The sequence below is a fragment of the Delphinapterus leucas genome, chromosome 11, assembly GCF_059928025.1.
Source record: "Delphinapterus leucas isolate spDelLeu-1000000601 "Yukka" chromosome 11, BTC_Dleu_Yukka2, whole genome shotgun sequence".
NCBI lineage: Eukaryota > Metazoa > Chordata > Mammalia > Artiodactyla > Monodontidae > Delphinapterus > Delphinapterus leucas.
The window spans coordinates 3,376,537-3,401,656 of record NC_143139.1 but is presented as its reverse complement, the minus strand read 5'-3'; the positions used below and the strand labels follow the sequence as shown (position 1 = coordinate 3,401,656).

The following is a 25,120-nucleotide window of genomic DNA, read 5'->3' as shown; positions in this document are numbered from 1 at the left end:
CACCCTCAAAGATGGGGCAGATCTTCCTCCAGGCTGTGATGCCCCCCTGGCTGGTGTACTGGCCCAGTGCTGTCTCCAGAAGAAAGACAGGAATGCCACAGGTAAAGAGGAAGATGAGGTAGGGGATGAAAAAGGCACCTGCGGGTGGGAAACAGGCTGTCCATTACGTGGCACTAGCCTCCTTGTGGTCCACGGTCATCTCTCCCCCTTGCCACTCCATGCTTCCAGTCAGAATCCCGGGGATGGGGACTGCGCAAAATGGCGGGGACATCTGTCTAGATGTCTGGAACCATGGCAGAGATCAGGTGTCACCAAGTTACTTAGGACCTAGCCAGCCACTTCCTTCACTCTGAAGTTTCCATCTATACCTTCCAAGGTTTGCTCCCCATCAACTTCAGTTGCTGCCCAAATAACACATAGCTTGTGGCCATAGAAGAAGCTCACTGAGTCACAGATATCCAGGAGCATTCCCACAGCCCACAGTCTATAATTTTTGTCAAGGAAATGATTGCTCTCAATGTTAGAGAGGGGCTTTTAGCAGACTGAAATCAGATTTCCCTTAGTAATCCTTTCTGCTTCTGTTTTCACAGTCACTGCCTGAGACAAGTCACTGCCTGAGACAAGTCTATGCTGGCATTTGCTCCACCATAGACCTCCATCTGCTGGCAACTGGGCAGGGGAGTTCACCGGAGAGAGTCCCGGGGGAGAGACGTGCACAGAGAGACCCAAGTGCCTGCAGAGCGTCCCCTACGAGCTTGAGTGCTGGTCAGCACATGCGTGTGAGGACACTACCCAAGGAGAGGAAAGAATCCCTCAAGAAGATAGAGCCTGGTGGTGCTCACGCAAGGCTGGAGACATTCCAAAGACTTAAGGAAGACATGACACCAATTCTATACAAACCCTTGCAGAAAATTTAGAAGCAATTCTTTCCAACTCATTCTACGAAGCTAGCATTACTCTGATAACAAAAGTAGATAAAGACAAGAAAAGAAAACTATAGATCAAACTTTCATGAACATAGATGCAAAATTCTAAACAAAATTTTAGATATCCAACAATATATATAAAAAAAGTAATACATAGTGGAGTTTATCCCTGGAATACAAAGTTGTTTCAACATTCAAAAAAAAATCAGTGGATCATATTAATAAATTTAAAAAGAAAAACCATATAATCATTTCAATAAATGCAGAAAAGTATTTGACCAAATCTAACAGACATTTCTGATTAAAAAAAAAAAACTCTCAGCAAGTGATGAATAGAAGGGAATAAAGGGCATCTACAAAACACCTATAGATAACATCATACTTAATGGTGAAAGACTGCTTAACCCCTAAGGTCGAGAGTAAGACAAGGGTGTCCAGTCTTACTATTTCTTACCACTTCTATTCAACATTGGTTCCATCAATATTGATTCTAGTCAAGGCAAGAAGGCAATAAAAGGAATTAAAAGTTATTCAGATTAGAAGAGAAGAAATAAAACTGCTTTACTTGCAAATGACATGATCACCTATGTAGAAAATCCGTTGGAATTTAAAATAGTCAAACTCATAGAATCAGAAAGTAGAATGGTGATTACCAGGGTCTGAGGAAGGGGGAAGCAGGGTGATGCCAGTCAAAGGGTATAAAGTTTCAGTTTTGCAAAATGAATGAATCCTAAGATCCACTGTAACCATAGTGTACATAGTGAACAATATTGAATTGTTTTCTTAAAATTGTGCTAAGAAGGTAAATCTTATGTTGTGTTCTTATCACACAAAAAAATTAAAATGATAAAAAGAGGACAGAAGGAAACTTTTGGACGTGATGGATATGTTTATGACATTGATTGTGGTGACAGTTTCACAAGTATATGTTTACCTCCAAACTCATCAAGTGGTATACATTAAATGTGTACAGCTTTCTGTACATTAGTCATACCTCAATAAAGTGTATTTAAAAAGAAAAGAAAGAAAATCCTTTGGAATGTACCAAAGAGCTGCTAGAATAAATAAGTTAATTTAGTGAGGTTACAAGATATAAGATCAGCATAAAAAATCAATTGTATTTCTTCTACTAGCAGCAAGCAATTATAAATTACAATTTAACAAATAATACCATTATAACAGCGTCAAAGAGATGAATTATTTAGGAATAAATTTGACAAAAGATGTGTACACTCATAACTGCAAAACATTGCTGAGAGGAATTAAAGAAGACCTAAATAAACGGTGAGGCATACCATGTTCATGGGTCAGAAGACTCAGTATTATTAAGATGTCAGTTCTTCCCAAATTAATCAATAGATTCACTGTAGTCCCAATCAAAATCCCAGCAGACTTTTTTGTAGAAACTGACAAACGGATTCTAAAGTTCGTATGAAAATGCAAAGAACCTAAAATAGCCAAACAACTTTGAAAAAGAAGAACTAAGTTTTAGGCTTACCTCTACCTTATTTTCATATTATTATAAAGATACAGTAATTAAAACAGTGTGGTTTTGGTGACAAAATAAACAAATAGATCGACAGAACAGAATAGAGTCCAGCAAAAGGGCCATGCACATTTGGACAATTGATTTTTGACAAAGGTGCAAAGGCAATTCATTGGAGAAAGGATAGTCTTTTTAATAAATGATGCTAGAACAAGTAGATATACATACACACAAAAAATGAATTTCAATCCATACCTTCATTTTATACAAATATTAACCCAAAATGGATCGTAGACCTAAGTGTAAAACCTAAAACTATAAAACTTCTAGAAGAAAATATATGAGACCTTGGGTTAAGCAAAGATTTCTTTCATGTGACATCAAAAACATGAGTCATAAAAGAATAAATTCATAAACTGCACTTCATAAGAATTTGAAACTTCTGCTTTTCAAAAGACATTGTTAAGCAAAGGAAAAATATAAGACAGAATGAGAAAAAAAACTGCAAAATGCATATCTGATAAAGGACTTGTATCCAGAATATATAAAGAAGTAGCAAAATTCAATAATAAGAAAACAAACGACCTATTTTTTTTTTTTTTTTTTTTTGCGGTACGCGGGCCTCTCACTCTTATGGCCTCTCCCGCTGCGGAGCACAGGCTCCGGACGCGCAGGCCCAGCAGCCATGGCTCACGGGCCCAGCCGCTCCACGGCATGTGGGACCTTCCCGGGCCGGGGCACGAACCCGCGTCCCCTGCAACGGCAGGCGGACTCTCAACCACTGTGCCACCAGGGAAGCCCTATTTTTTTTTAATGGTCAAAAGATTTGAACAGGTTTTCACCAAAAAAGATATGTGGGCTACAAATAAGCACATGAAATGATGTTCAACATCATTAGTCAATATAAATTTAAGTGACAATGAGGTAATGTTCACACCAATTAGAAAAGTTAAAATTAAAAAGACAGACCAAGTATTGGTAAAGTTGTGGAAAAGCTGGCACTCAGATACGCTGCTGGCAGGAAGGTAAAAATGGTACAACCATGTTGGAAACGTGTTGCGCAGTTTCTTAAAAAGTTAAAGGTGCCCCTATCATATAATCCCGCCATTCCACACTTCAGTGTTCCCTCAAAGGAGATGAAAGCACATGTTTATACAAAGGTTTGTACACAAAAGTTCTTAGCAGTTTCATCTGTAATAGCTAAAGCCTGGAAACAACCCAAATGTCCATCAACAGGAGAAGAGATAAATTGTAGTATATCCATATAATGGAATACTACCCAGTAATAACAAGAAAGGAACTACTGAGACATGAAAAAGATGGATGAATCTCAAAGTAATTATGCTGAGGGATAGAAGCCAAGTAAAGTATATACTGCATGATTCCATTTATAGAAAATTATAAGAAATGCAAACTACTGTATAGTTTGGAAACAACCTGGAAAACTAGGCCTGGAAACGACCTAAGTGTCCCTCAACAGATGCATGGATAAAGAAAATGCTATATGTGTAATGGAATATTATCCGGCCATAAAAACAGAAGGAAATTCTGCGTTTTGCAGCCACATGGATGGACCTCGAGGGTATTATGCTAAGTGAAATAAGTCACAGAGAGAAAGTACATACTGCACGTCCTCTCCTATGTGTGGAATTCATAGAGGCAGAGAGCAGAATGGTGATTACCAGAGGCTGGGGGTGTGAGGAATGCGGACATGTTGGTCAAAGGGGACAAACTTCGTTATAAGATAAACAATTTCTGGGGGTGTAACATACAGCATGGTGGCTGCAGTGAACTATACTGTCTTATATAGTTGAAAGTTCTTAAGAGAATAGATCTTAAGTGTTATCACCACCAAAAAAAAGGGTAATTATATGAAGGAATGAAGGTGTTAACTAACCTTACTGTGGTAATCATTTTGCAATACATACATGTATTAAATCATCATGTTCTACACCTATACTATCCATAATATATCAATAAAGCTGGAAAATAGTTATATTTTAAAAAAACAAAACAGGTTTTTGGTTGCATTGGGATGGGGTAGCAGAGGTCAGGGGTGGGAGAGAGGGAAGGAGGGAATTTGGGGGAGTGATGCACACATTCATTATCTTGATAGTGGTGATGGTTTCAAGGGTGTGTACCTATGTCGAAACTTATCCAACTGTACACTTCAAATGTGTGCAAGTTGTTGTAAGCCAATTATACCGTCATAAAATTGCTAAAACAAAAGTTAGTGGGGAAAAGGCTTCTCCAGCTCTTTGCCTCTAGTCCACGCATCCGTAATTCAGGAACTGAAGGAAACGCTTGGTGACCACAAGGGCAAAGAAAGATCGTAAACAATTCAGGCACGTGAGTAGATAAATCAGTCCAAGGCTTGCTGGGCAGGAAGGGGAAATTAGGGAAGAGAGAACCCAGTAGCTGATATGAACAGTTCTGCTGGGAGCTGGAAACATTGCAGAGAGAGAGAGAGAGAAGACAGGGGGCAGGGGGGAGAGTTTTCAGCCTGGCTCAAGCCCCTCATCCCCATCTTTGTGCCACCTGCTCTTCCCCAATGAACCGAGCCAATGTTTAACCGCACTGGGTCCGGTGGTCAGTCTGCACCCATCCCCCTCTGCCTCCTTGAGCTCCTGGGCAGCTGGCCAGAGGGGACAAGGTCCACACCCGCCAGGCCGAGTCACTGGCCCCAAACCGGGGAGGGAGTTAGGGAAGAGATAGAGCCCAGGAGGGACCCAGGTGCCCACCAGGGAGTCCTGGGGCACTGCCTCTTTCCCCACCGAAGCCCCAGTCACCACCACTCAAAGATGGAGCCACTCCTGGAGACGGAGGATGGAGTCACAGTTATTTGCTCCCCAAATCCCCCATTTAGTCTCCTTGCCCAAATTCTAAAATGTCCTGGCATTTTTCCCCATGGGATGGGAGAGACCACATGCCCATCCTGGAAAGGAATCATTCTGCTGGACACCCTTCTCGATAGGAACACATTCTGTGGCGTCACCTGTAATGCTCCAGGTGACATTTTTTTAGGACAAACTGACGATATGCCACATGAGCAGCACAGGAGTGAACATGCATGAATATTACATGCTGTAATCAACACTGCTGGACCAATACTTGGCATTGCTTCATTAACTAAAAGTGGTGACCAGTTGTCACGTACTCATAAAATAACCGTGACTCTTACATGAAGAAAAACACTCCTTGTTTCTCTTCATTCTTTAGTATATCTACGGAGAACCTCAGGGCAAATGGGGGCCATCTAATGCCCTTGACATTGGTGTCCCCATGCTCCCTCTCCCTGACATCCAGAGGTGGGCTTTACTTGGCTATGGCCCTTCCCTCTAAGATCCCGGCTTTGAGAGGTCCAGCTGTGGTACATTCTGCTGTAGCCTCATGCGGGTCTCCAGCCCCAGGCAGCCTGGGTGTTGGGCAACTCAGTCTGCCGGTAGCCGGGGTCCAGGGAGCTGGAGGGCTTCCGGCTGAAGGCCCAGGTTCCGAAGCAGCCAGGACTTGGGTATTTGGGTAGAGCCACCAGTTATGTGAGAAAGAAGGACATCAAGGAGACTCCAAGCTTCTTAGCCTTGTAACCAGTCTGCTTCCCCCCTTAGTCCCCTGCAATCAGTTCTCAACACAGCAGCCAGACACTGTACAAGTGTAAGACTGGCCCCTCTGCTCAAACCCCTGGCCCGCCTCCCCATCACTGGAGGGAAAGCCAGAGTCTCACAGTGGCTGACAAGCCCTGGGTGACCTGCCCCCCCAAAGTGACTCCCCTCCAGTGGCTCCCCAAACACGCCAGCCAACCTCCTGCTTTAGGGCCATTAACACCTGCTTCCTCTGCCTGGAGCACTTTCCCCCTAATATCCACGTGGCCGGCTCTCACTCACCGGCAAGACTTCACTCTAACGTTCTCGGTGTGGTCGCCCGCAGCCCCCCTCCTGTAGCACTCGGGAACTTCTGATATGCTATGTAATTTTCTTGTTTACTGTGTTTATTGTTTATTGTCTGTCTCTCACAGACAGACAAGGAGTGTAAGCCCCACAAGGACAGGGAAGGGGTCTGTTCTGTTTATAATTATCACAACAACTCGGAATAATTCCTGGCAGGTGGTGGGTCCACAGTAAGTCACTGTCGTTGGGTGACACAGTCCGGGCTTGGTTGGCCTGGCCTGACTGTCGAAAGCCATGGGGAGGGGGGCGGGCAGGTGCTCGGGGTGGACTGGCCACAAGGCCTGGACGGCAGGGAGGGAGCTTATCTAGGAGGTGGCTGAGGCAGGCGCCCCCTGCACCCGTCTCCTGATGGATGCTGATTTTAGACAGGCTTCTTGGTACCACTTTCTCAGCATCTCTGGTTTTCGACTACAGTGTTTCACCGTTTCCCTGTTCCTCTATCATATGCTTGCCTCAGCCTTCTCCCTGCTCTGGGACTCACTTCTATTAGGATCTACCAAACGTTAAAGCTGGAAGGAACCGAAGAAGATATCACTTATATTTTTAGATTGGAACTGAAATTACGCTTTGGGGACGTTTTCCTCCCTGACTTCCCCACCAAACAAACATTAATGATAATAAAGTCCCAAGTTTATCCCCCCAGCCAAGCACAAAGGTGGCTATTTACGGCTATGAGGTTCAAGAAAGGGCCCAGGAAAAAGCAGGCTGATAACACACGTGACCCCGCGTGGTTCACCCCGTGACCCCAGCACCCTCCTGCAGAAGCTGCTCAGAACGTCCCTCTCGCCCCCAGGAGCCCAAGCCCCAATCTGAGAACGACGGGTTTAAATAAAATCACTAAAGCAGGAGGATGGGGTCAAACCAACCTAGATGGTCTCCGTCCTCCCCACCCCCTTCCCCATGTCGGCAGTGAAGGGTCCTGTCATAGGAGGCCTCCGTCCCCTCTTGACAAAGAGACGAGATGTGAAGTGTGGGACCCGTGCTCTGGGGGGAGGGGACGAGGGGGTAAAGGGGACAGAAAGGTTGAGCCTCTGGGAACACCAAAACCCGGGCCTGTCTGGGCCCCTCTACAGGCCACACGGGTCCCGGGTTTGTCCCCTTCACATTGGCAGGGGCGCCTCCCGCGTGTCCACCCGGTGGCCCTGGGTGACTCATGCCCTTCAGAGCAAACCCGGGCATCGGCCTCGGCCCCAGAGCCCCTCCGAGCACTTCCTGCAGCTGCTGTTGTCCATCAAGGAGAGAGAAGAGGAAGCCTGAGGCCTTGTGCCCTATCAGGGAAGAGACCGGGGTGGTGGCCTAAGGATTCTGCGGGCCGTTCCGTGAGCCCCGAAACGGCTCGTGGGGACCGGCGTGCTGGAGGGCTGGCTCTTCCCGGGCACGAGGTGGCCACCCTCCTGCCTCTGCTCCCCCCGAAGCACCCACGTGAGGAACCAGGGGCCGTGGACACGCTTGTTCCCGGCCTGCCTTTCCCCCGAGACGCGGCCACACCTCCCCGGGCCGCACAGACCTACACAGAGCCCCGAGGCGGAGCTCAGACGCAGGCCTCCCCTCGACAGGACGACCCCGTGTGCCCTGCCCAGGCCCTGCTCCCCTCTCCTTGCCCTCCTCAGCCCATTGGTTGGCACCAAGCCTGGGACCGCTCTCCCACCTCTTCGTGCCACTCCTGCTAATTCCCCAGCCACCCTCACCCAATTCCAGAGAGGCTTGGGGAAAGCGGCTCACCTCCCGACCTTCCTGCCGCGTGAGGAGCTAAGCTGGTTACCGGGTTCCAGACACGGAGCCCCAACGCCCGGCTTAGCCCCCAGACTCCTTCTCCTCCCTGAACGACAAGCCCCATCCCTCCGCCCTCGGGCCTAAATGTCTGAACAAGCCGCCGGAGGGTCCAGGGCTGGGTCGGGACCTCCCTCCTTCCCTCGCAATGTCAGCGGAGCAAAGTCCTGCGGCTTCAGGCTGCCGGCCAGGAAGTCTTGTGGAGAGGGAACACATCAGCCCATTCCCACCCCTCTGGAAAAATACAAGTTAACCTCCAACCCCACGGCCAATCCCCGGTTGCCACAATCCTGAAAGTAAGATTATGGGCTCAGAGCATCTGTGTGCTCACCCCCTTCCCATGCTCCCTCTTCCACCCCGCATCGTGGGCTTTATCTCCCCAAAACCACTGAGACTGGGCTCACACACGGAGGCTCCCACACCCCACAAAGGGGTAGGTGTGGCATTAGGGTTCCCTCCAGGCCTCGTGGCCCACAGAACTCCCACCCCCTCGGCCTGTCCCCGTGACCCACCTTGGCGTTTCCCCTCCTCTAGTGCAGGTTGCTGCCTCCCATAAAACCAGCCCTGGGAGCCCAGCCCTGCTAAGCTCTACCCACCAACAAGGGGACCTTCCGAGCCCACTGCTCGGCCAGAGCACTTCAGCACCTGGGAAATCCCTCTGGGGCTCCCCAGACGCCCAGGAGTGCCTGAAAGAGAGTCCCCGGTGGGAAAGTGACCAGGAACAGGGGCAGCGGAGTGGCTGCAGCGCCTGGGATGGCGGAGAATGAGAGGCAGGAGAGACGCAGGAAAGAGTTAAGAGTTCATGCTCCCCGCACACACATTTCAGTGGGAAAATCTTAAAGGAAGAGCCACTGGTATCAAAGGTGACACATGGGGGGACACATGTCACAGAGCAGGGGGAGGACAGGAAGCCACGGCTACGGAGTCTCGAGACCTCATGGGACAGTTGGGTGCCGACATCCTCTTCAGCATAGCTACCATTCATTAGGCCCTTTGCACACGTGACCTCTACACGTTACAACAGCCTTGAAGGGCAGGTAGAACTATCTCCGTTTACAGCATTTACCTGAGCTCCCAAGGTAAGGCTTGCCCAAGATTACAGGGCGTAAGTAGCAGAGGCAGAATCCAAACTCCCATCCATCTGGTTCCCAGCCTATACCCATGTTTCTCTGAAGCCACAATAGGGACCCCCCAGGAAGTCGCCCCTCTGTCTAGGTGTCTCTCCTGCAGTGCCCTGAGGATCTTTCCAACTCCAGTATCCTCTGCATCCATGGGACTCCCCAGAGGGCAGTAAGTGCATGAGATGGAGACAGCCTTGGGGTGGGGGGTGGGGGCGAGGGTGACGCAGTGGGTCTCACCTCCCCCGTTTTTGTAGCAGAGGTAGGGAAACCTCCAGACGTTGCCCAGCCCGACGATCTCCCCGGCCACGGACAGCACGAACTCCACCTTGTTGTTCCAGTGCCCCCGCTGCAGGGCGCCGGCCTCCCCCGCCTTTTCCATGCCTGGGCACACTGGTTTTGTCTCTCCATTACTGGTTGTGCTCGAGACCCTGCTATCCATTCCACCTGGAAAACAAACAGGGCGCTCCGTTACTGCTGGGAAGCCTGGAAGGAAAGCTGCCCCCTTCCTTCGCCAGGAACTTCCCGAGGGAATAGAGCCCTGGAAGAGATGAATCCTACTCCTGTCCACAGATCCACGTCCTTCTTAGCATCTCTTGCTGGTAAAGGCTGGGTAACAGCTGCCGATCCCTTTCATGTCAGGAAGAAAGTGCTGACCCTGAGCCAAGAAGGTTCCCTAGAAGGTTCCCTAGAAGGTTCCTTGGGTGGGGCTTGTGGACATGGGGTGTTCATGTGCCCCAGGTTGTCGGAGTTCTCCCTTCCACCCTACAGCCAGCTTCGTCTGCATTAGCATGTGCCTCAGTTTCTCCATTCCATGTACTGGGACAGTCACAAGGATAGGAGTTGAATGTATCCTCAAAGTCATGAATTTCCCTTTTGGGAATTTACCCTAAAGACATAATTGTGATGGTTGGTAAAGATTCAGCACTGAGGAAGTTCATTGTTTATAACAGTCAAATATTGGAAAGTATATAAAGGTTCAGAAATGGTAAATAGGTTAATAAATTAAGGCACGTACGATGCACTACTATAGAATCATGAAAAAATGTGTTGCAGAAGAAAGTGTAGTGAAATGAAAAGTTGTTCACAATGTGTGAAGTGAAAAGTTAGGAAATAGCGCACATGACATGATTTTGCTGGGAAAATACCTTATAACGCATTCGTGTGCATGAAGATTAGGACATCCGCCAGTGGATGGGCTATAGGCATGTTTTCCTTAGCTATATTTTCTACATTTTAATCGAAGAACATGTTTTATTTTGTAATAGGAAAATAAATGTCAGTATTTTTGGATCTCTGCAAGGGGGTGAGAGTGGTTGAGCGGGACCAAGCCCTCTGCGTAAGATGAGCTTACTTTTGGCCGCACATATGGCATGGGGGATCTCAGTTCCACGACCAGGGATCGAACCCGTGCCCCCATCCCCGACTGGGAGCACAGAGTCTTAACCACTGGACCACCAGGGAAGTCCCGAACTCTGGGCTCTTTTTCTTTTTTGGTGTTGGCCGGTGCACGACTCTATTAGTAGAGAAGGCAACGTAAAATGAATACAGAGCCGCAGTGCTACACCCTTCCCGGCCCTTTCCTAGACTCGTACTGGGATTGAGGATGCGATTGGATGTGGCCCACGTTCAGTGAACAGCTACCGTAGACTAAGTGCTTTACATACAGTTATTTCGTTCAATCCACACAGCTCTGAGATGTGAGCAGTATTCCCTCTGCTTTGTAAGCAGGAAGCTGCAGTTCAGAGAGGCTGGGTGACACGGGTGCAGCCGTGTGGCACAGCCGGAACCTGAGCCCACGCTGCCTTGCTTGTTCACTTACCTCCCGCAGTCATACTGGCTGGTGGGCTTAGCGTAAGCATCCCCGACTGTATACGGCGGCCCCCTCTCTGGAGAAGTGGGTACACGCACTTCTTTCTACTCCCTGAGAAAAGTTCGCATGGACACCATTTTCTCACAGGAGCCCCAACTGGCCACAGATTCTCCTGTGGCTCTGCCTTCCCAGCGGGGCTTCCCCGAGGGATCCAGAAAGTCTGAGGGAGGTCAGGAACATATTGCGTATTTGATAAATGAATGCACTTCAAAGACTGTGGGTTAAGAAGGAGAAACCCAAGCAGCTGGCCCTCAGAAGCTTCCCCAGTCCTTTTGAGAAGGTCTCCTCATGTCTTGTGCAGGTTCTGGGACTGATGGATGTCTTCCAATGATGGAAGATGTCTTCCATCTCCCTCACTTCTCCATTCCCCCAGACCCTAGAAGAACAGACCCCTAGGGACCCCTGGGTCCCTTAGCCACGCTGGGTACCAGTCCTCAGAGGCAGCATCGTGCAACTGAAGGACAAGCCTGGGTTCAAATCATAGCTCTGCACCAGAGACCACACGACTTCAAGGAAGTGAATTAATTACTCTGAGTCTCGGTTTGTTTGTCTGTAAAAGCGAGGGTGACGGGATACACTTAGCCATGAAGATTAAATGAGGATATATATATATATGTACTTCATAGTATAACAGGCACTCAAATTTTTATTTTCTTTTAATCCTGTCAAAAGTTTTATGTTCTTTCAACTTTCAATCTTGTCTCAGAAAAGAGCCTTGATTTTCTTAGAAGTAAACCCAAATGTCTTTCCTCTCCGTTTGGTCTCTTTCTCCAAATCACATTGGCCCTTAAATCAGCGGCCACTGAAGTTCCAGAAAGTCAAGACAATAGCATATAGTCTTTGCACATCACACATAAATGTCATAGTTTCCAGGAGAGGATCCCAAAACCCTTTGACTGTAGGTCCCGTGAATCCTACCCACCTACAGTCTGAGACCCAGAAGCAGGAGAAAAAGAGAAGGAAACAGCACCAACCTTAGCGTAGCTGCTACCAGAGGTCCTGTCAGAGGGGAGAAGAACTGTCCAGGGGGAAAGGGAGGTGCTGTCTATTTAAAGTGTGGTTCCCACTCCTCGGGCACTTGTAATTCTAAACTTGACCCCGCCCACATTCCGCCCTCCGTCCCCTGCTCCCCCCCCTCCCCTCCGCTCCGCTCCGCTCTGCACAGACACTCAGACACACACACACACACACACGCACACGTGCACACACGTGCACAAGCGCGCTTGCACTTACCTGCATATAGAAAAGTCTGAAGAAGTGTTCGCCGAACGGTTATTAGTGGCTGGCTACATTTGGAGAGTGGGGTTGGGGTCAGGAGAGGAAGTAAAGCTTTTTAAGCTTTAGTATTGTTTGAATTTTTAAATAATGTGCTAGAATTGATTTTTTAAATAATTGTCTCCACCAACACAGAAAAGGAAGTGCCAAGGTTCACAGCAAAGCAAAGTCCTACCCCCATCAGGGCACAAGAGCTGACAGATGGGGAAGAGGACAGCAGAGGGTGGAGTCATCTTAGCCCCAGCCTCACCAGGGCAGACGTGCAGAGTGCGTGGAGGCTGCTCGGGCTCCAAGGCCCAGTGGTCCAGGGTCTGGGTCCTGCTCCTATCCCTTCCCAGGCTGAGGCCGTGAACAAGGTGTCCAACTTCCAAGAGTCCTATTTTCTCACCTACAGAAAGAGGAGAAGCGAATGGACCTGGAGGTGATCATACTAAGTGAAGTAAGTCAGACAGAGAGAGACAAGTACCATAGGACATCACTTATATCCTAAATCTAAAATATGATACAAATGAACTTACCTACAAAACAGAAACAGACTCACAGACACAGAGAACAAACTTACAGTTACCAAAGGGGAAAGGGGAGAGGGAGGGATAAATTAGGAGTTTGGGATCAACATATACACACTACTATATATAAAATAGATAACCAACAAGGACCTACTGTATAGCACAGGGAACTCTACTCAATATCTTTTTTTTTAAGTGTTCTTTTTAAAAATTTTTAATTAATTAATTAATTAATTTGGTTGCGCCGGGTCTTAGTTGCGGCAGAGGGCTCCTTAGTTGTGGCACATGGGCTCCTTAGTTATGGCATGCGAACTCTTAGTTGCGGCATGCATGTGGGATCTAGTTCCCTGACCAGGGATCAAACCCAGGACCCCTGCATTGGGAGCATGGAGTCTTAACCACTGCACCACAAGAGAAGTCCCTCAATGTCTTGTAATAACCTATAATGGAAAAGAATCTGAAAAAGAATAGACACATATGTGTATGTACAGCCAAACTGCTTTGCTGTATACCTGAAATATTGTAAATCAACTATACTTCAATAAAAAATAAAAATTAAAAAAAAAAGAAAGAGGAGAATATTCCTTACCTTGCAAAGTTGTGGGAGGTTTCAGGAGATCTGAGTAAAGGGCCTAACACACAGCAAGCCCTGATTTACCCTTAAGAAAGTATTCACGGTGAGCGAGGAAGTTTCCTGAAGGGGACGGGATTGAGAGACCCCTGAGCAAAGCCGGCTCCTGCCAGACAGAAGGAATGAGTCAGGGGGTATGAGGGGTGACTGAGTGGGATCGTACAGATGTGCCAGGGAGGAGGGTAAATCAGAGACTCTAAGGCAGTTTCTATCCCTCTCATCCCCCATCCCCCATCTAGGGCGCAGAAGCACATCCTGAAAACACCCAAGGAGCCTCGTGGACATGATTATTCTTAACATTCCTGCCGCCCCTTCCCTCTCCCCACCACCATCCATCCGTCTAATTTAAGTGTGTAAAGCAATAGACAACAAGGGTTTCCTGAGAGAGGCTGCAAACTCATGCAAAAAAGCCCATCTTCAAAAGCAATTAACTTCCATCCTTACTTATCAGCGAGCCGTACTTACTAATGACCTGGCATTTGTAATCTAAAACTACCGGATAACTGAGGTTTACTGAGGTCTTCTGAGAAGCCGGATGCCGCGCAGCTGTTGGCGATGCTTCACAGCCCTCCTGTGTCCTGATGCAGGGGAGCCTCTGGGATCCCAGTGTCCAGGATCAGTGGGGTAAGTCTGAGTCAGTTCTGAGTTGCTGCTCCTGTACTAGGCAATGTCTGGTTTTTCTTGTTGATCCTATTATTTTTGCATAACTGCTGTCATGTTACCATGTTGATTGCTACTTCGTTCCTCTCCAAAGCTTTATTCCTCTCCAATTTCTTTTTCTCTATAAAGCAGGAGCTATGCGGTAGGTCTTTTGCCCTGCCTAGGCTGACTAAGTTTAAAGAAGTGTGAGAACCCTGATAGATGAGCACGCACGACAGCTCCTCACAACTCTGTCTGGGGTCGAGCACAAGTCTGGCAGGACAAGCCTTGTCTCCCTCGGGTCACTAGCATCTTTGGGTCTCCTGGGTGCAGGGTCCGGGAACTGGAAACAGTGCTAGAATTAGCGTTCAAGGCTCCCTTCTCAAGAGGCTGCTAAGTTTCAAGACGCACTTGAGATCGTTAGTGAGGGTGACTGGAGTCTGTCCTCCCAGAGCAGTAACTACGAAACAAGGCGGACCCTGGAGAAGCAGACTAGGAGGCCTTGGTTTCTATCAAATTGACCCTGGGTTGTTTTTGTTCTTGTTTTTGTTTGTTTGTTTGGGTTTTTTTTTGCGGTACGCGGGCCTCTCGCTGTTGTGGCCTCTCCCGCTGCGGAGCACAGGCTCCGGACGCGCAGGCTCAGCGGCCATGGCTCACGGGCCCAGCGGCTCCGCGGCATGTGGGATCTTCCTGGACCGGGGCACGAACCCGCGTCCCCTGCATCGGCAGGCGGACTCTCAACCACTGCGCCACCAGGGAAGCCCGACCCTGGGTTTTTTAGATGCCAACATGCCATGATCTAGTCTCCCAACAATTTTTTTGGTCTCTCCTAGGAGTGAAACAAGAGCAAATAAATTTTCAAAGGAACTTGATTCGTTTCAGAAAGGATATTTCCGAGCAGCATTGGTTTCAACATTGGAATGGGTTGGCCAAGGGAGTGGCCTGTGGGGGCGGTCCTCTCCTCGGGAGATCCTGTAAATTAATGGGCATAGTTTCGTTTAACCACAGGGGTGAGGGACCTTTCTGATCCCTGTTGACCTTTTTAATCTCTTTTCAAAGATCACACCAAAAAGGAAGAAAGGAGCAAGTGGAATGAACTAAACAACAAATCATGGTTTGCTAAAACTGGAACAGTTTGAGCAAAAAAGTGAAGGACGATGGTCCTGAATTATAACCCCAAAGAATAAAATACATTCACGAGTTCACACTAACGTAACTAAATAATCCATTAAATAAATAAATGGGGGAGGAAGGCCAGCCCTTCCGTACAGTGGAATTCCAACTAATAAATGCAGAAGGAAAGAGAGAAATTGAAAATCAGCCCTAGACAAATATCACCATGATAACTGTTGTAGACAAGATCCACCAACGAATGCTAAAATCAGTGGGTAAAAGTTTGAGAGGGACAGAGTTTACACAGTTCCAAAGTATTTCCCCCAAGATATTTATTAACTACAAGGAAAGACAGGAACTTCACAGTAGAGAAAGCAGAACGCAGTAGAGGTGGCAGAAGCCACCTGAACTGAGTGACCGAGGTAACAAGACATCCGTATCCACATCCTGAACCGTGTGAGGCAATTACTAAGAAGGACACAACGTTTCTGTGGTATTCTTGCCAAAAAAGTACTTCACTCATGAGAAAACATAAGACAAACCCAAAGTGAGGGACATTGGGCAAAATAACTGACCACTAACTCTTCAGGACAGGGGACTAAGGGGAAATTACAGCTGAGTGCAGCGTGGGTCCTGGGTGGAGTCCTGGATGGGATGCCAGAACAGAGAGGCATGTCGACGTAAAGAGGTCTTAAGTTTAGTTGAATCATACTCTACCGGTGGTAATATCCTGACAAACGACGCAATAGTTACGTGATTTGTTAACACGAGGGGAAGATGGGTGGTGGGTGTATGGAAACTCTCTGTACTATTTTTGCAACGTTTCTGTAAGTCCGGAATTAACTGAAAAGAAAACTTTTTTAAAAAGATGATGTGGTCCTGACTGTTGTCCTGCCAAGTCCTTGCCTCTGCTGTGAAAAGCTTTGATGTCACGCTCGGGAACCATGGCTGTTACCGTGATGTGTTCGCTTGTGCTGTATTTGATTCCAGATAGGACAATTAGCCTAAAGTCTATAAGCCCAAGTCTTAAATAAAACTCATGACACCGAACGTTAATAACATCAATCGTCACCATGACTAATGTCTCCTGAGCACCTCCGAGGTGCCAGGCGCTGTGCCCAGTGCTACGTATCCACGCACCATCCCATCTTATCCTCAGAACAAGCCTGTGAAACGGGGATTGCCATTATGGCCATCTTAAAGATGAGAAAACATAGGCTTAGAGAGAATTAAATGACTTGCTGAGGGTCACACAACTTAGAAAACGGTAGAGCCAGAATTTGCACTCAGGCTTGTAGGATTCTGAAGTCCATTACTTCTACCTACCATGCTCCACGCTACACTTTAACCCCAGGGGGAGAAAGACAAGAATAAAGGTTAAGAAGAACAGCTCCGGCAGTGTTTGTTTGGCCTATGGCTGCCCCCTGGGATGAAACATACTTTCTTAGGATAGAAGTGAATAATGAAATGACAAGAAAAATGTTGTTTTCACTGAAAACTTCATCAGATCTGAAGAATATTCTTAAAATCTAATGAGAAGACTCGTTGTAATCCCAATGTGTTCTGCAATCTTCCCCCACCACTCCGCACGCCTATCGAGGGAAGGAAATCATACCTTTTCTCTTTAACTCCAGAAAATTAATTGTAGTTCTTTTCCAATCGCATCCAGTTTCTTCTAATCCTGTTACCTTGACTTCTTGCCTGATTCTCAGGGCACAGAGAGAGGAGAGTTTGCAACGTTTATGTCACTAATCCCGGCAGGAAGCTTGTGGCTGATGAACCGTTGGCCATCAGGGTAAATGCGGTCTACAAGCCCAGAGCTCTGGCGAGGGATTAGGGCCAGGTGACAGCATGTTACGATTCATGCTTGAAAACATCAATAGTTGGGGGTCTTTTATCCTAAACGTTTTTAAACACCACTGCGGGAGTTTGCGACGGGCAAGACATATGTTGATGCCTGATCACTTAGCTGATGGGTGTCTCTCGTCTCTCCCTGCTGACGACTCTTCTCAGTCCAGAGAGGGGAGGCAAAGGGGGCCATGACCACAGAGCTGTCTCCGTCCTGGTTTCCCTGAACAAAAAAATCACAGGGCCCCTTCAAATGTGCCGTGTCAGCAACCTCCAGCCGAGGCCCACCAGGAACACACCTGTGGTTTACTAGTCACAGCTGAAGGGAGGATGCCCACCACGTGTGTCCGTGAGGGGCCGTCAAGGAAGGCTCTATTGTGAGATCAGTGTGTCAGGTGGCTGTGAGGAGGGATCAGGGAGCAGAGCATGGCTCTGGACTTGCACGCTATCTGGAAGCCGCACCGCGGGGCATGTGGGATCTTAGCTCCCCAGCAAGGGATCGAACCCACGGCCCCTGCGTTGGAAGACGGATTCTTTACCACCGGACCTCCAGGGAAGTCCCTGGAAGCAGGGATATTTTATGATTGGATTTCTTAATGAATCTTGTCTAAAAAGCAGGAGGAATGAAGTGAAGCTAAAACCTGGAGTCGGTAAGGAAGCAGCAGTCACCCACGTGAGCCAGCATGGGGTGCCGGCTCATTTTGGGGGTTTGCACCACGTTCACGTTTCTGTCTTTGTTCCATCTTTGATCACTGACTGGGCTTCTTTTTTTCTTGATCCACCACAACCACGTGGCCTTCTCTGGTGCTGACGTGGAACCAGGCCCGGCTTCTGGCAGCACCAAGGCCTGGCTGGCAGGGCCCGACCCATCTCCAGCTGTCAGGGGCCCCTTTTCTTCCCTCAGCCACAGTGGCCATGCACTTAGAGGGCTGAGCTGAGCGGGTGGGAGGTGGTGACTCGTGGGGGAGGGGGATCCCACGTTTCTGCTCAAGGCCTTGGCCACAGGCCTTCTCTTCTCTCTTCCTGTATCCTCCAGCCTTCAGACTAAGCCCAGTGTCATCCTTCTTCACTCTTATTGCCTGCTGCTGAGACAGGCTGGCACCTGGCACCTGGGACCCTCTGCTGCGGTGCTTGCACCTGGACAGAGTCTCCTCCAGCAACAAAGAAACTATGAGGGACTAAAAATACCTGCGTGCCTGCAGAGCTGGGGCAAATTATGGACAACACGATACAAAAAGACCAAAAAAACCCAACTGCCACTTCTGAAGGACCGGGAGCAAAAGCAGGGTACTGGGCATGCCCCCTGCTCTCAACACCAGAAAGGGGTGGGCAAAACACCTAAGCCGCCCGTCCAGCCCGACCCCTGGACACACCCCTGCCCTCACCCCATATAAGGAACCAGCTCGCCTCGCCCCTACACCCCCCAGGGAGTGAGCAAGGGAACCTGTTGTCCTGACTCTCACTACGGCAGCAGGGGCCCCAGGAAAGCCTTGCCTGATTGCTTGTCTGGCCTCTTGTCAATTTCTATTGACTGGGGAAGGCCAAGAACGCGCGCTGATCGGTAACACTGCTACACCCTCCATTAAAAAAATTTTTTTAGAGTAGATGGACGTCACTGGGCCATTTTCCTGTTGATTCTTCCACAAGATTAAAATGTAAGCTTTTCGGGATCGGAAATGGCAGAGCACTGATGGGTAGTCTGGTGGAGCATGGTTTTAGTGGCCTTGTATCAACTAGGAGGGAAGGACAGTAACAGGACAGCCTCCTTGGCGTTGCTGACGCCCCTTTTCACTAGCATCCCACCTGCTCCAGGGGTCACCTGCTTTGTTAAGGGTCCTTACGTCATGGCTGATGGCCACGCACGTGGTAATCTGGTCCCACCTACCCCAGTTCCCCCTCTAGTAAAACTCTTTTCCTCGACGTACCCCGTTTGCTCCTGTCTCATGGGCCTCCCTCCTCCAACCCCCTCCTGGCGCTTCAAGACCCAGCTCACACCCCACACCCTCCACGCAGCTCTCAGCTGCCCTCCCTCTCAGCCAACCTTCTGTGCATTTAATTCAGCCCTTAGTCCTTCCTGTGTTGCTCTCTAACTGGTTCCATTGTGGGAGTTTGTGGACTCCTTAAGGGAGAAAGCTTAGTTTTCTCTATTCCAAGGAACACCATGGTGCTGGACACACACCTGCTGACTGATCCATGTCAGGCTCCCACCCCGGGGTGGGATATGCATGTGAAAACTGAGGAAGGGGGAGGCGGGGGTGAGCATGCACTTCTCCCCAGGCATCATGCAGCTCATGCTATCACACGTGCAGTGCCTTTCACAGAGCGCCTGCCGACGGAAGGGACAGCTAACCCAGGAGCACATGATCCTTCCCTGGAAAGTGATTCCCAGCACGGACTGCAGCAAAATCACTGTAGAGCTGTAGAATTTATAGAGAGCTGAGTGTAACTACCTATACACAGCTGTCTAGCTAGCTGGCTACATATACATATTGTCCATAACTTATGTATAGTTTATAGCCTGGGCCCAGCCTAAGAGCTTTTGAGCCAGTATCTCCAGGTTGGGGTCCAGATCCCTCGTACTTTCCAAGCCCCACGAGGTGCTGTTAATGCACAACCAGGGTTGGAGCTACTGCAACTAAAGAAGTTCCCACGTCGAAACCTGGCTCTCAGACGCTGTCCTAAACACCCACAGAGCTAAGAGTCTATTATCCGCTGATGTCATTTGCAAGGAGGAAGGTCAGATCACACACCCCACTCCATGTCCCCCTCTCAAATCACATGATCCTTAGCAGTTAGGAGTTTTACCGTCACCCTTAGCCTATGTTCGCAGCCGTGGCTGCCCGCTGTAATCACCGGCGAAGCATGAAAAAGTGACTGCTGCCTGGCTCCCAACCCTTAAGATTGGGAGCCAGAGCCTGAGGTGTAGCTTGGACACTGAGGTTTTTCAAGGCTCCTTGGTTGACTCCACTGGGCGTGGAGTTGGAACTAAAGTCAGAAATCTCTGTAGCCTAAATCCTCTGACTGCTGTTCCCTATTTCTCATTCTGTCCTCAGGGAAGATGTACTACAGCTGGTCTTATATTTCAAACTCTTTTTGAAACCCATTCTCAGCTTTTTCCTCTCCAAGATAAATAATCACAAACCCTTTCATCTTTCCTAAGAGGCCTTATTTCTTACCCCACCCACTGTTCCCTTCTCTCTTCTCTGGACGCTCTCCAGGCGCTAAACATCCCCGTCAGGCTGCAGCATCCAGGACGTCCTCCTGACTCCCCCAAGCCGTGTCCCGCTGACGCGCTGGGCTGTGTTCGCTCCAGCGGTGGCTCTGAGTTGCTGACTCAGTTCTTGGTTTCCAGCGATGACGATTTCAGCAATTGAGGAACCCTCTGTACACACCAGCGGACTACCAGGCAGAAGCCTGAAGAAGTGACTATTGGAACAGGGCAGTGAGCTCTGCAAGGCGACCAATGTGGGGGGAAAGGCAGAAATAAAGGGCATACATGGAAAATGAGGCAAGAGCACGTTTCGGTGTGATGAAAACAGTGGATATCCTAGAGGCAGAAGCCACCCTTCAGTCCTGGATCTGACAACCTTGGGCCATCCACTCCACCCTTCAGGCCCCCCGTTTTTCACACGTGGGATAAGAGAGTGAGACTGGGTCATCTCTTGGTTTCCCTTCAGCTCTGAATCTTCCACAGCTGAGCTCAGGCTGTGATAGAAAAGAGACGGTCTGCTCATTCTGCGTCTCCCTGACCTGCCCAAAGTCTGTCTCCCAGTAACTCCAGTCATTCCAACAGTTATCACTGGCCCAGTTTTGAGGAGCAGGGAGTAAAGTCCAGACCTAGCACCACTAGAATGAGCTTCTGTAAGACAGTACACTGCGCCCTCCCGGACACAGAAAAGTCTCAGAGCACTCAGGCCACTCAGCAGGTACTTGGAACATTTGAATGAACTCAAGATATTTTTCTCAGTCTCCAAGAACTAGCGCCGTAGATAATGACTACAGTAATTGGCATCCACCTCTTCATCAACAGCTATACCCACCGAAACGCCGCACCATAGAAAGCCATCCATATTGCAGTGATGGTCACTGCTGGGCACTTCAACATACTTTTTCCTTAGTCTTTATTGACAACCCAGGAGGACTGGCGTCATCCCTGATTTATAGGTAAGAAACCGAACTTCCGAAAGGAGAACCAAATTGCCCAAGATTCCAAACCTACTAAGATACACAGTTAGGATTTGAGCTCAGGTCTCGCGCAGACCCTCCTGCTTCACCCAGCAGAGGCAGATATGCCGTTAACGGAAGTTAGTCAAGTTAATAAAGCTTGAGCTTCACGGCCCCTCCCTTGCATAGGGTGCCTTCCAATCCCGTGGCTAATTTTGAATTCTTAATTATGCACCATTTTGCATAAGGAGGGCCTCCACAATTGACTAAACTTCAGGTCCTAGAAAACCTAGATCTAGCCCTGCACGCAGCTTCCCGAGTTCACAAAAACACCATCTTGTGTAGTAATTTCAGGCTGAGGGCATTTTTAAAACATGAATTCAAGAAGAATCGTGCTGGCTTCCTGCTCTGTGAGCGACGCTGGTACTTTAACGAGGCAACAGAGTGAGAATTCCCCTTGTACCATTTGAACGTGGGTCATTCACTACTCATTCTTTTCCCACCCTTCCTTGGTACCCATGGGATGCTTCCCCCATGACAGCTGTGGGTTTCCTTTCTGTCTCCCTGGGGCAGGCCTCCTGGAAGGAGTTTCACCCTGTGGGCTCTCCACTCTGGTTTTCACAGCCCCCTTATTCTGCCCCAGAGCCGGGCTAAGGACTCGGCTCTGCCCCTCCTGCCACCTTGTTCTCACAGTCTGCTCTTTGGACCAGAGCCTGTGGCTGATGGGGATTGAGCCTCAGCTGCTTTTAGTAACCATCAAGGCACTGCCTGTCGGTCACTTGGAAAGGAATGACTTGAAAAAAGAGGAGAAAAGAGAAAGCATTCTGTACCTCAATTTCTGTTACATGGGCCCAGAATTTTTCACATTTCATTCCACCTTCTTCTCTAACCCCATCAAAATGTTCTTGTTTTTGGCTGCGTTGGGTCTTCGTTGCTGCGCGCGGGCTTTCTCTAGTTGGTGAGCGGGGGCCGCTCTTCGCTGTGGTGCATGGACTTCTCATTGTGGTGGCTTCACTTGTTGCAGAGCATGGGCTCTAGGCGAGTGGGCTTCAGTAGTTGCAGCATGCGGGCTCAGTAGTTGTGGCTCGCGAGCTCTAGAGCACAGGCTCAGTAGTTGTGGTGCACGGGCTTAGTTGCTCCGCGGCATGTGGGATCTTCCCGGACCAGGGCTCGAACCCGTGTCCCCTGCATTGGCAGGTGGATTCTTAACCACTGCGCCACCAGGGAAGTCCCCCCCAACCCCATCAAAATATTTTAACACTACTTTTTATCTAGGGTTCCCTTCATCTAGACCTTAGTTATCAGATCCTTATCAGATCCCTCTTCTTTAGATTAAAACAAATTTTCCCTCTTTCCTCCCCTCTCTGCAAACCAGAGAGAGTGCAGATACAGCTTTGGAAAAATACAGCTTAGAAAAGAAATACCTTGGAAGCTGGGGGTTTTGTGTAAACTCAGAACACCACCTGCTTCTCCCCCCACCCGTCCACTCACTGTCTCCATAGCCTCGATACCCCTGCACGACGGCAGCCAACTCATAAATCAGAAAAATCATAGAAAGAGAGAGAACTTAGCTATTCACACATAATATTTCCCAGACACATTTTTCACACAAAGATTAGCCATCTTTGAGGAATAATTTAGATACTGGGTTGGCCACCAAGTTCATTTGGGTTTTTCCGTTCCATCTTATGGAAAACCCAAACAAACTTTTTGGCTAACCCAATCCTATCCTACTGGCAGCAGAAGCATGGAAAAACTTATATGAGGATGCCTGGAAATCTTAAGACTATATAATACTAAGACATGATTTAGTAGATCTATCTAGATCCAGATAGACAGGTAGATAGATAGATAGATAGTTAGATATCCATAGAACCTAGAGCAGTAGGGGACTTCCCTGGTGGTCCAGTGGTTAAGAATCTGCTTTCCAATGCAGGGGACGCAGGGTTCGATCCCTGGTCAGGGAACTAGATCCCGCATGCCACAACTAAGGTCCTGCATGCTGCAACTAAAAGATCCCGCACACCTCAATGAAGGTCTCACACGTGTCAACGAAGATCCCACGTGCCGCAACTAAGACCCGGCACAGCCAAATACATAAATAAATATTAAATTAAAAAAGAGAAGAAATGCAAAGCAAACACACACAGCTAGCCCTGACCCCACTCTCTGCTGAGGGGAAAAGTTGCCGTAGTCAAGTGAATGTATAGCAACTGCCTGTCAGTAGCAGAGATGACAGTCTTGTTACCTTATTACCTCGGAAAGGAATTATTACTTATTAGTTTACAAACCTGTGATGAGATACGTTCAAACTGAATTCTGCTTCCAGTCTCCTCTCTCGCCTTATCCTTTCTTACCACATACCAAGAAATCAATTTACTAAGCTGCCTTACCCATCCCTAGGAACTAAAAAACAGGAACTCTCAGGATGAACGGGAAAGATAAGAAGAGTCATTTCTGTGATGAGGGAATCCTCCCATTTCCGTATCTGTGAATGGAGCTCAGGAATGGAAAATAGAAGAATTTTTGCTGACAGCCTCCAAAAGCATGAGGCTACAGAAGAAAAAAAGAAAAACGTACAGAGAGGAAACAAATTTGCAAAGCCTCTTAATTACGCACACTGTGAGTCTTATGAATTAAGAAATTCAAGGAAATCTGATTCCTTCATCCAGAATTGTGACTTCAAGATTAAAAGAACGCTTCGCATAGACATTAAAAGAGATATGAACAATTTGGAGTGTGTTCAGAAGAGAACTACCAGTAAGATCAGGGAACTCAGAACACTAGAAACAGACTTGATGAGATTTGGAGGTTTCTGTTTCTCTAAGAAGAGAAAATGTTTGTTCTAGTGAATGCCAAAGAGCAGTTATAATTATCCCAAATTGCGGCGGTCGTATAAACGTTCAGCCCAAGTGAAAAAAGTTACTGCTAGTGAAAAAAGTTACTGCTTTTCTTCTCATGAACGTGAGAGAAACAAAGCCATCGTACTTTTCCTTTTCAATCTAACGTGAACAGAGTGAGCTTCGTTGCGCTTCCTTTCTCGGGCACTGCAGTGTGAATCTGACGCAGCGTCTGGCTCACAGGGACTGTGTGAGGTAGGGAGACAGATCCTGGGGACCCCTGCCTCCTGGGGTTCACGGCTTCTGGGACCTCCTCCCCTGAAGTGTGGGCAGGGCCTGTGACTTCGAACCAGGAGAATGTGGCACAGGTGACAGGCCGTACGTGATCGCGTGTATGTGACCGTGTTATACACGATTGTGACGTCTATTTTGCTGGTCACCCCCTGCCTTGCTGGCATTGAGGAAACAAGTGGCCCCGTTGGGGAAGCGCATGAGCCCAGGAGCTGAGGATGCAGCCCACGAGACACGGAGGCCCTCAGTCCGACAGCCTACAAGGAGCTAAACGTGATAACAACCACGTGGGCTTGGAAGCGATCCCTCCCCAGCCAACATCCAACAGCACCTTGACGACAGCCCGGGAGACCCCGAAGCAGAGGTCAGAGCCCAGCCCTGACTCCCGACCCACAGAAACTGTGCGGTAATAACTGTGCTGTTTTATGCTGAGACGTTTGTGGTAATATCGTTACACAGCAACACAGAGCCAACGCAGTGGGTACGCTGAGTGTAAACACACACACACACACAGAGCAGGTGGAAGTTTGGGGATGACCACATTTACACACGCGGAGACATGCTAGGTAGATGCTCAAATACTTTGAAGAGGGGCTTCCCTGGTGGTGCAGTGGTTGAGAGTCCGCCTGCCGATGCAGGGGACACGGGTTCGAGCCCCGGCCCGGGAAGATCCCACAGGCCGCGGAGCGGCTG

General features: G+C 48.5%; 2 protein-coding genes across 8 annotated transcripts in view; both read right to left on the bottom strand.

Moving 5' to 3' along the window:
- SLC6A13 (solute carrier family 6 member 13) overlaps positions 1-12,750 on the bottom strand; it is a 40,722-nt gene extending 27,972 nt beyond the window's left edge. For 5 of the 6 annotated variants that reach the window (XR_002645093.2, XM_030761831.2, XM_022577263.2 and 2 more), the window contains exons 1-3: positions 12,643-12,748; positions 9,485-9,691; positions 4-138 (exon numbers count right to left, since the gene is read on the bottom strand). Coding sequence is in view for 5 of the 6 variants with exons in the window: in XM_030761831.2 (XP_030617691.1) it covers positions 4-138; positions 9,485-9,686 (337 nt within the window). In the remaining variant the exon portion in view is untranslated. Of the gene's footprint in view, positions 1-3; positions 139-9,484; positions 9,692-12,350; positions 12,404-12,642 lie in introns of all 6 variants that reach the window. The other variant, XM_022577264.2, reaches the window with a different exon arrangement.
- The window catches only part of KDM5A (lysine demethylase 5A), a 96,420-nt gene continuing 83,966 nt past the window's right edge, over positions 12,667-25,120 (bottom strand). Inside the window, exons 28-29 of one of the 2 annotated variants that reach the window (XM_022577253.3) lie at positions 13,491-13,638; positions 12,669-12,780 (exon numbers count right to left, since the gene is read on the bottom strand). In XM_022577253.3, coding sequence (XP_022432961.1) covers positions 13,534-13,638 — 105 coding nt within the window. In that variant the 3' untranslated portion in view covers positions 12,669-12,780; positions 13,491-13,533. Of the gene's footprint in view, positions 12,781-13,490; positions 13,639-25,120 lie in introns of both variants that reach the window. The other variant, XM_022577255.3, reaches the window with a different exon arrangement.